The sequence below is a fragment of the Pseudorca crassidens genome, chromosome 16 (genome assembly GCF_039906515.1).
Source record: "Pseudorca crassidens isolate mPseCra1 chromosome 16, mPseCra1.hap1, whole genome shotgun sequence".
NCBI classification, from domain to species: Eukaryota; Metazoa; Chordata; class Mammalia; order Artiodactyla; family Delphinidae; genus Pseudorca; species Pseudorca crassidens.
In genome coordinates, this window is record NC_090311.1 from 25,845,524 (window position 1) to 25,856,542 (window position 11,019).

An 11,019-nucleotide genomic window follows, 5' to 3' on the forward strand; every position below is an offset into this window, starting at 1 on the left:
TAAAACAGGTTGGAAGTCCCATTTTAAATTCAAATAAAGCATAGACATTCAGACTTGACAACAGACAACGGTAATGACATTTAATGAGATAAATTCAATGAACATAGGTAAATGTCAATAAACGTTAAGGTTTTCTACATGGCACAACCCTATACCGGAATCACAGTAACTCAACTGCATTCTCACTTGACAATAATGTCATACAAGTGAATTTGCTGATGACTAGCAAAATTACAAAATGAACCCAAGGCCACTTAATCAAGAGTCACAACAACAAAGAAACCCTAGGAATGAAGGTCAAGGCAGGAGGTTGCAGCTGGCCAGATATGATACCATTTGCCTAATTTTCATGTAGGAATTTGCTACAACAAATAAAATAACTATCTCCTCTTAGTTACTAGAAAAGAAAAGGAAACAACAGGTATTACTTAATCACCATTCTGTGACCATGAAATTAAAATATTTCCTGAATGTATGATTAAAAGAAAGAAGTCTTTAAAAACAGTATTAATCATTCTTATACATTCACAATAGAAGCTCTTAAGTCTGAATTTAAAACACTACTCAGTATTTGCTTAAGAAACACATTTAGACAATATGGCTTTTGACATATCAAAGTTCTATGAGAAAAACGAAGACATCTTTTAATTTTGCTTTAATATCAAATTAACAGAGCAACTTAAAAATTCAGTAAGAGCATGGGTTGGTTTGATTCAATAAGTGCTTTCAAAATTCAATCACTTAGGGGCTTCCCTGGTGGCGCAGTGGTTGAGAGCCTGCCTGCCGATTCAGGGGACACGGGTTCGTGCCCCAGACCGGGAAGATCCCACATGCCCGTGAGCCATGGCCGCTCAGCCTGCGCGTCTGGAGCCTGTGCTCCACAACGGGAGAGGCCACAACAGTGAGAGGCCCGCGTACCGCCAAAAAAAAGAAAAAAAAAATTCAATCACTTAACTTCCTTTCAGGAGAAACTGTTCATCATCACGGATCTTACTCTAACTTAACTTTTGGAGAAGAAAATGGAAAATCAAACCCATAGCACAGTGGTTATGTAAGATATTTCCTCCTCAGTGTCAGGCAAAGTGCTTTTGCCCTCTCATAACACGTTCTACTTCAACAGATGATTTAACTGGTCCTGTAGGTTTGATGACTGCTCAACACTACAAATTAGAATAGAGAAAAAGGTTTATCTAGAATGAGCATCTCGTTGTCACAGCAACCCTCTCTATGCAATAGTACTTTCTTTTGGCTTTAAATGTGGGGCTATTGATGGGGTCACATCCATGGTTGGATGCAGAGATAGGGGTATTCCTCTACATTCTTTGTATGCAATGGTTTCCTGTCCCTGCAAGTCCAATTTCATATGTTCTCCCTAGAAAAAATGGAGGACTAGATACTGAAAAAAAAAAAAAAATGCGATCAATGTTAAAAAAAAAAGGACATCTCATTGTGCAAATGATTTGCACAAAGTATATTATATGCATAGTTCTGTTGAACTAAATCAAAATTTCTGTTGGTCCACTAGGGTCCCAGACATGTTTAAACTATGAAGAAAAGATCTGTAAAGCCAACTAGTAGTGTAAACAACATTGCAAGGGACAGATTTAATCCACTTAAAACAAAAACAAGGCTGTTCAATGACTTTAGCACATTTACTTTACTTAATGAATATTACCAATGTAAAAGGTTTCCTACCCTCAGAGTTGGTCTCTACACTCTATAACTTTTAGAAAGCCTTTGCTAGCAGTGAATTGACTTACTGCATGCCTTTGAAATATTCTTTATATTCCCAATGAGCTATCCTAGAACACATGGCAACTTAAGGGCCTCTGTGAACCAGAGTTTTGTACTGATCCTAGGCCCAGCAGCATAATTCCCCCCAGCCTGCTACAGTTAGTTGGCCCCCCACTCCTCTACCTTTGGGGTTACTTACTTCTTCTGAATAGCTTCTTGCCTAAATCAGAAAAGGAAAGAGGAAAATAAACATAAGAAAATGCAGCAAACTAGTAAAAGTTATTTTTGGTCAGATATGTATATATAGGCAGAACAAATTTCCAGCTTGTCACATTTTGTATTTCTGTCCATCCTATCCTAAGATTGTGCTATTGAACATAGGTTCAATATCTGAGTGCAGAGTTGCTGAAAAGATGATTCTAAACCTAAAGATGTAATAATATTCTATCAGAGTGAGGGATGTGGTCTAACAAACTACAAGTATGGCTCAAATTCAGTCTGGGTATGTGGAGCCAAACGGTCACATACCTGACATGTACACACCCCCAAAAAATGAGTATTTAGCTATTTAGATATCAAGAGTTAAATTCCCAGTCAGATATTTCTAATAGATACATAAGTATAATGTCAACTACATAAAATAAAAAGCAAAATGAAATAAGATGACAAGTTAATTAAATTATAATTTTGTCCAAAAGGGGTCTCTATATTTCAAAATCTCCTGGATGATTTATATGTAGTTAGGGTTGGGTTATATATGGGAATGTAAGATAAAGAACATAGTTATACTTGATTCTCCAGGGAAGGTGCAGATGCTCCAGGAAAGACCTCAGGCACAGACAGTGGACAGATACTGGTTAAGTGCCTACTGGGTGCCAAGCGCTGTGCATGTGTGTGGTCCTGGATGGGCCCTGCCCTTATGGGGTTTGCAGTCTCTCCTTCTGAGAAGCCCTCAAATTATCAGAGAGGTTCACAAAGGTGGTGCCCACTCTGATCACACTCCATACCCCAAATTCTTACGCAGTCTCAAGCATCTCTTCCAGAGGGAACACATCCTTGACTAACCCCTCCTTTACTCCCAGCTCCTGCCTCCACAGGAAAATGTGCTGAAACACAAAGGCCACAAAAAACAGCCTGCAGAAAACGATTGCTTAATAAGTACAGTAGGCACTGGAGAGGGAATACTCACTGGTATTGAAGATGTGTTGTTATTATTGCCATTTTTCTTAAACTCTGCATTAAAAAAAAAAAAAAGAAGAACAGAGAAATAGAACATTCCACTTCCCTGAAGCCAAACAAACTGTGCATATAAAACCCAAATCATGATAGAAATTGTTTCTTACATCTTCTGAGTGTAAGATGGCATCTTCCTGTAGTACCATGTTTCGAGCAGCCTGACCTAGCAGCTGGAAGACAAAAATAAAATGGTAATAATCAAAACTTCCAAACTTCCTGTAATCTCTCTGCAGCTGCTATACCACCACCCTTTCTCCGTGCCCACCCCCCCACCCCATACAAATATAAACCCTCCAAATGTAAAGGAGGATAATTTCCCATTTGGTCATGTTGAAAATCCATTTCATTGTCACTACGGCAGTTCTGGCATGGGCTCGACATCTGTTCTGAAGGCCACAGCCTGAGAAATCAAGTCCTCCGTAACTGCTGAGTTTATTAATCAAGTGCTGAGAGGCAAAGTCTGCGAAAACAAACTCTGGCTCCACAAGCCCGGTGAGAACCTAACTTCTGATTCTTTAAAGGCAAACTTGAGATTTGGGGTGGTTTGAGAGGAGTGAGAGGGCAGGAGTTAGGATAGGGCTTTAAAGGACAGAAGGAAGGTAGCTGTTGAGAAATGGAATGAGAGACACAGAGGGGGTAAAAAGGCCTGGGGAGAAGCTTGGGCTTTCAAGTGGGAAACCACCGTGTAAAGGATGGCCAGATGGAGCTGGGGAAGAGAAAGAAAGAAGTGCGGCAGCAGACTTTGATGAGTTCCCTGATAGCTGGGCCCTGAGGCCAAGAGAGAAAGGCTGAGTGAGCTCTGTTTCAGCTGGGTGGCCTGTGCTCAGCAGATCTGCCTCCTCACAGAGAGGCAAGAAGAGATCAACAGAGGTTTCTGGCCTCCTGTGGCACCCTGTTCCTGGCAGACATGCAGTCCAACCATGTAAAGGGAGCTACTGTTATGTGTGTCCTACCAACCCTCCCTGTTCCCTTGGGTCAGAGATTCTGGTGAAAGGGGGACAGATGACTTCAAATTAACCAGGACACCAGCACTGTTCCAGCCTCCAGATTCCTTCCCTCACAGCAACTTTTATTTATTTTTCTTTTTAACTTTAAAAATTAACACAACTTGGGACTTCCCTGGTGGCGCAGTGGTTAAGAATCCACCTGACAGGGCTTCCCTAGTGGCGCAGTGGTTGAGAGTCCGCCTGCCAATGCAGGGGACACGGGTTCGTGCCCCGGTGCGGGAAGATCCCACATGCCGCGGAGCAGCCGGGCCCGTGAGCCATGGCCGCTGAGCCTGTGCTCCGCAATGGGAGAGGCCACAACAGTAAGAGGCCCGCGTACCGCAAAACAAAAAACAAAAAACGAAAATAAGAATCTACCTGACAATGCAGGGGACATGGGTTCGAGCCCTGGTCTGGGAAGATCCCACATGCTGTGGAGCAACTAAGCCCATGCACCACAACTACTGAGCCCTCATGCCACAACTACAGAAGCCCACGTGCCTAGAGCCCGTGCTCTGCAACAAGAGCAGCCACCACAAAGAGAAGCATGCACACCGCAACCAAGAGTAGCCCCCGCTCGCCACAAGTAGAGAAAGCCCGCGCAGGGCAACAAAGACCCAAAGCAGACAAAAATAAATAAATAAAAATAAATAAATGTACAAAATAAAAATAAAACTTTACATGCTTCTAAAGGCAAAACAATAAAATAAGACCTATCCAGCCTCTTCCCCTCCCCGGTATCTCTCCCCTATGCATAAATATTTTTTAAATTAATTTTTGGTTTATCTTTCCATTGTTCCTTTACAAACAATGGACATATGTATATATTCTGCCCCCTTTACATAAAATGTAACCTACCATATGCGCTCTTCTGCACCCTGCTCTTTTCACTTGATAATATCTACTGAGATGGATCTGCAGCAGTATATACTGAATCTCCACCTTGTTCTTCCAGGGCTGCTGAGCACTCCACTGAATAGATGTCTCATAAGGTTATTCAACCAGTCCTCCGCTATAGACTTTGGGGCTGTTTCCAGTCTTTTGCTGTTGGAAGTAGTGCTACAAAAAATACCTCATAGTTCTTTGTATCTTTTTGCCATCATGTCTTTGGATAGACTCAGAATCTTGATTGTGACTGCTGGATCAGAGGGTTTTAATTTTGCTACATGTTGCCACCCACCCCCCATTAAGGTTATACCATTTTGCATTCCCACCCACCAGGTATGAGAGTTCCTGTTCCCTCCTTGTGGCCACTTTTAAGTGACAAACTCCAAACTCCTATGGATGGTGACTGACAAACCGATGGCAGAAAAGAAAGAGTTCTAACAGAATCTTCCTCATTCAGTCAACAAATAGTTACTAAGCGCTTATGAGCCAGTAAGAGACATAGCCCCCATCCTTACAGGGCTCACAGGCTGGGATGACAAAGAAGACAAAGGTACTACAATACCTTGTGGTAAGTGCTGAGGGGGAAGCACTGAATGCCCTGGGAGTTCGGGGGGCAGGAGTGATTAACCCATTACTGGCTAGGTGCTCAGGGAAGGCTTCCTAAAAGAAGTGACTTCTGAGACCTAACGGCTGCTGTTTAGAATTCCGAAGTAATATAATGTTACAAAAAAGTGGCATGATCAGATTTACTGTTTTAGAATGTGGTAAACAGGATGGACTAGACAGGGGACTAAAGGCAGAGAGACAGGTTAGGAGAACACTGCAGTATTCCAGGCGAGCAATGAGAGTGACTTGAACCACAGAAGTGGCAGTTAAAAAAGGGGGCACGGGGGGCTTGAGAGGTATTTAGAAGATAGGCTTGACGGGACCTGTGATGGCCTGGAATGCAGGGGCTGTTGGAATGTAGGGCCAAGGCCTTTTCTGTGATGACAGATGAAGTCATTGACATTGTGCATCATTTTCTTACATAAACCAACCACACACGTAACGTATCACCTAAGATTTCCAGTTTCAGTTTCCTTAAAGTGGAACATCTTAAATACACCTGTAAAACCACCTGAGTACAGAATCTTTTTAGATTTCAGTGAACTTCCTCCCAGGCTTGGACCACTGTCTTGCTCATAGTTAACTCAATACCAGTTTGTCTTGGTACTTCTCTTCAACAAGTATTGCTAATTTTCAACTTAGTTTTCATAGCAACAGCAACCCTCTTCTTTTCTGCACTCATATTTCATCATTTCCCACATCATCCCATGAAACAATGTAGTTGCAATAGCAAGCACAAGTGCCTTACACAGGCTTAGGAAAAAACTACAACGAACCCTTACCAAGCACACAATTCACCTGGAGGAGCAGAAGCGCAGGTGTGCACAAGAGGAGCGTATTAGGCACAAGCATTCTTCGTGCCATGGACATAAGTTGGTATGATTTCCTCACTTTGTGCTCCAGTCACACCAGCCTCCCTGCATTCCTTACGTACATTCCCATCTCAAGGCCTCTGCATTTGCCACATCCTCGACGTGGAACTGCCTCCAGATGTCCATATGGTTTGCTCCCTCACTTCATTCAAGCATCTGCTCGAATGCTACCTCCTCAGAAAGCCCTTCCCTGACCACCCTATTTAGGGAAAACCCTTTCAGCACTCTCTATTCCCAGCTTTATTTTTCTTCATAGCATTTACTACCACCTTTTTTGTGTTTCATTTTTTTGTCTGTCTCTTCACTAAAATGGAAGTTTTCTAAGTACAGGGACTTACTTAGACATTGGTTTTGTGTACCAACGTCTCCCTTGTACCTAGAACAGTTCCTGGCACATAGCAGACACTCTGTAAATATGTGTTAAGTGGATGCTGTGAAATGAGTGTTTTACACATGGAAATTGTCAGTTTCTCAAACAAAATAGCTATCTGGAGACTGCTGAAGAGAGAAGCAATGCTCTGTGGGCTCAGAAGGATTGAAAATCAGTAAGACACTCCCATAACCTCAGAGCCTAGTAAAGGAAATGGCAAAAATACGTAACTACAGAAAAATACAATATGGTATGTGGTAAGTGTCATGTAAGAGATCCAGTAAAAAAGAAAAAGTTTAGACTTGAGATATGTGTCAACTCTGTCCCAGAAAGTTGGACTGGCTTCAGCTTAACTCAATCCACACCGCTTACTGAGCACCCTGTCTAAATCGACTACAGAAGAAGCCCTCATGAAAAATACACGAGGAGCAGGAGCGGGAAGCAGCAAGCCATATCAGGGCAGTCAATGGTGGCACTGTGGCTTTTTGGCCACTTCATCTAGCTAGCGGCCGTGAGAAGTGACGTCATAGAGTATGGGCTTAGAACCTGTCTGCCTAGGTTTGAATCCTAGCTCTACCCCTTCCTAGCTACTGTGGGACCCTGGACAAGTGAAATTCCTCTCTGTAAGAAAAGTACCTCCTTTATTAGTGATTGTGAAGACTTAATGAATTAAACGACATAACACACACTTTTTTTTTTTTGAAAAGCTGAAATAGAATCTAAAAATCATGAAAAGGAGAAGGAAGCAGGTATGTCTACCACTAAAACTGACAAAGCAACTTCTGTGCAACCAAGGCAAAAAGTGAAACACAATAAGTTGCGTAATTCTTATTTGGTAAAAGGCAACACAACAATTCTTCAAAAAAGATAAACTTTCCTCTGATACTGAATCCTAAAATGAGTATACCATGTGGACCTCATACAAAGCATATCTGGGATCATCAGATCAGTGACTTCAACAATAGTATTATGGTAAACGCAAACACTTTTTGTTTTTTTTTAATTAATTAATTTATTTATTTTTGGCTGCGTTGGGTCTTTGTTGCTGCGCACGGGCTTTCTCTCGTTGCAGCGAGCGGGGGCTACTCTTCGTTGTGGTGTGTGGGCTTCTCATTGTGATGGCTTCTCTTGTTGCGGAGCATGGGCTCTAGGCACACAGGCTTCAGTAGTTGTGGCATGTGGGCCCAGTAATTGTGGCTCGCAGGCTCTAGAGCACAGGCTCAGTAGTTGTGGCACACGGGCTTAGTTGCTCCGTGGCATGTGGGATCTTCCCGGACCAGGGCTCAAACCCGTGTCCCCTGCATTGGCAGGCAGATTCTTACCCACTGCGCCACCAGGGAAGTCCCGCAAACACTTTTTTCATTCAGCTGTTTCTTGCAGCCACTATCAATAGAAGCTAAGGACATAACATGAAAGCTAATTTTGTAAGGATAATTCTACTGGACCTTAAACTAATATAAATAAAGCTGCTTTGAACATTCATATACAAATGTGAAGGCTTGCAAACATATTATGTTTGCTAATGCAACTACATAACAATGAAATAATAAGTGATGAAACATGAGTAAAAAAAGAGTGGGAGAGAAAGAGGTGCTACTGTTATGAAAACTAACTTGAAAATCAAAAATACTTCTTGAAAATAAGTAGCTAAGTTACACTGCTACTGAGTTAATTATGAGCAAGACAATGGCCTACAGGAGAAAGTCATAGAAATCTAAAGACTCTGTCCCCAGATTGTTTTACAAGTGTATTCAAGATGTCTTCCACTTTAAAGACTCCAAACCTGGACATCTTAGATGACACATTATGTGCATGGCTGGTTTATGTAACAAAATGATGTATATGTTTTCTTTTCTCCTGGTTAAAACCTAGAAGTTGAAAGCCTGGGTCATTAGACCCATTTTGTTTGTCCAATCACCTGCCTCGTGGGCATTTGGATTGTCTCCAGTTTGGTGCTATTATGGATAAATGTGCTATGAACATGTTCAAATCTTTGTGTGGACATATATTTTCATTTCACTTGGGTGAATACCTCAGGATACAATGGATAGGTCCTTTTTTGGAAAGAGACAGTGTACACATATAAAGCTTGCTGGTGTGACAAGCTATCAAATAATCCCATACACGGAATCAGCCAGAGGATGATGAGGGGAAAATCACGGCAAAGGAGAAAGCTAATCTAAGAAACAGAAAACCAAGAATGTGGCCAGAAAGACAAGTCAGAAAAGAATAAATCTGTGGACAGACGATGCATAAAAGTGTGGAATCTGGAATGTTGAGGGCAAAACCACGCGGAATTTAGGGGCCGAAAGAGACAGATCTTCACTAGAGACGACTCTGAGAAACAAATGAGGAACTCGTTAGGACCACTATCTCATCTGTCGTCTGCGGCGATCTCTGCTTTGAAGCACCGATTCCCATCATTTCGTTTCTTCCCCCACCGCCTCCATTGCCCCCCGGCTCACAGGACCGCTCATCCTACCCAGAGACTACACACCCCAGAATGCAACACGCGCCCTCCGGAACGAGGTCTTCTCCCTTCGCCACTAGTTCACGGACTACAATTCCCAGGATGCAACACGACCCTCTTCCCACGGCTATGGAAGTCGAGTCTCCCGGTATTAAGCCCGGAGAGTCCACTCCCAGCTCACCTCGGAGCTCCGGGAGCCCTTCAGCACCTGCTTGGTGAGCGCGATCACGTCAGTACCACAGGTGTTCACCTTCTCCGTGAGAAGCCCCTTCACAGACTGACCGAATCGCGCTTGCGAATCCGGGGCCCCAGTCGCCATCACTTCAACCAGTGAACGCCTCCCCACGGGCGATGGCGAGTCGCAGGGGCCAAAAGATGAGCAAAGCGAAAGGAGGCGGGGTCTTTTTTTTCCTACCATGGGAAAAGGAAGGGACGCATGCGCGTAGCGGAGGGTGCGCTTTGCTAACTTTAAATTCATTTAAAATACTCAGTTGATATCCTGAAGAAGACAGGGCCCAGGCAAACATCAATGGAGGGGATGGAATACAATTTCAATAAACCCATGGTTTAAAATCAGAAGGCCTGGATTACAGTCCCAATTATGCCGTTTAGTTGTGTGACTGCAAATTATTCAGCCTCTGCAGCATCTTGTGTTCCTCATCTGTAAAACAGAAGTAATAAAGTTAAATTCTCCAAAGTGTATGAGAATGAATTAAGATCAATTCAATTTTAGCAAACATTTCATGAACGAAATACCAAACACTGCTGGGCTGAGGTAAAGAGAAGAGATGCAGTCCTTGTCTCCAGTGAGCTCCCAGGCTGAGGAGGCATGTAAACAAACAGAAGAACCGGGAAGAACAAGCTAATAGAAAAATTGGCAAAGTTCACAAACAGGCAGTTAAAAAAGTAAATAAGATAGTCAACAGGTATGACAAATGTTTTACATCTCTAGTAATTTTTAGTGATAAATGACCCCTTTGTTGTATTTAAAGCAAACTGATTAACACCTTGAAAAGAATTAGTATCTGAAGTGTTTCATGTAGCTCTATTTTTTTTTTTTTAGCTAATGCACGAGAGAGATGACAATGGTAAATTGGCGAATTATGTTTAAAATCACCTATACTCAGTATCAACATTACTTTCTCTTCCAAGTGTCTAGTTTCATGTCTCTGATTCTTTCATTTAATTCTTATTCTTAATCAAATTTATTGAGGTATAATTTATGTTCAATAACTACATTCTTCTAAAGCATACAATTTGATGAGTGTGATGGATGTGTACACCTGTGAATTACCACCACTATTAAGATACAGAACATTTTCATCACCCCCACAAGTTTCCAAGTGCCCCTTTGTAGACCATCTATCCCTCACTCCAGGCAACAACGGATCTGCTTTGTAGCACTATAGATTAATTTGGGTTTCTAGAATTTTATATAAATGGAATCATACAGGAAGTACATTTTTTGGTCTGGCTTCTTTCTCTCAGCATAACATCCTGAGAGTCATTCACTTAGTTGTGTATATCACTAATACGTTCCTTTTTTATTGCTGAGAAATAGTCCATTGTATGGATATACCTCATTTTGTCAATCCACTCACCTTTTGATGAACATTTGGGTTGTTTCCATTTGGGGGTTTTATGAATAAAGCTGCTATGAACATTCATATACAAGTCTTTATGTGAGTTTGTTTACATTTATCTTGAGTAATATCTGGCAGTGGAATGGCTGGGTCATATGGTAAGTCTTTAACTTTTCAAGAAGCTGCCAAACCATTTCTCAAAGTTTACCACTGCATTCCGAACAGCAGTGTAAGAGACTCCAGTTGCTGTACACCCATAAACTTAGGAAAAGGT

General features: G+C 42.1%; 1 protein-coding gene across 1 annotated transcript; it reads right to left on the reverse strand.

Moving 5' to 3' along the window:
- Positions 1 to 66: 66 nt before the first annotated feature.
- On the reverse strand, positions 67 to 9,532 carry BORCS7 (BLOC-1 related complex subunit 7). Its single transcript, XM_067709523.1, has 5 exons — positions 9,344 to 9,532; positions 3,078 to 3,140; positions 2,924 to 2,967; positions 1,934 to 1,954; positions 67 to 1,160 (listed from the first exon to the last, which is right to left on the reverse strand). The coding sequence occupies exons 1-5, from the start codon at positions 9,479 to 9,481 to the stop codon at positions 1,109 to 1,111; spliced, it is 318 nt and encodes a 105-aa protein (XP_067565624.1). The 5' UTR covers positions 9,482 to 9,532; the 3' UTR covers positions 67 to 1,108.
- Positions 9,533 to 11,019: the final 1,487 nt, after the last annotated feature.

Coding starts and splice junctions, on each gene's coding strand:
- BORCS7 (XM_067709523.1), bottom strand. CDS start 9,481: ATGGCGACTGGGGCCCCGGATTCGCAAGCGCGATTCGGTCAGTCTGTG. Junction 2,968..3,077: donor CCATCTTACACTCAGAAGAT/GTAAGAAACAAT, acceptor TTTTTAATGCAG/AGTTTAAGAAAAATGGCAAT. Junction 1,161..1,933: donor CAAGAAGCTATTCAGAAGAA/GTAAGTAACCCC, acceptor TCTAATTTGTAG/TGTTGAGCAGTCATCAAACC.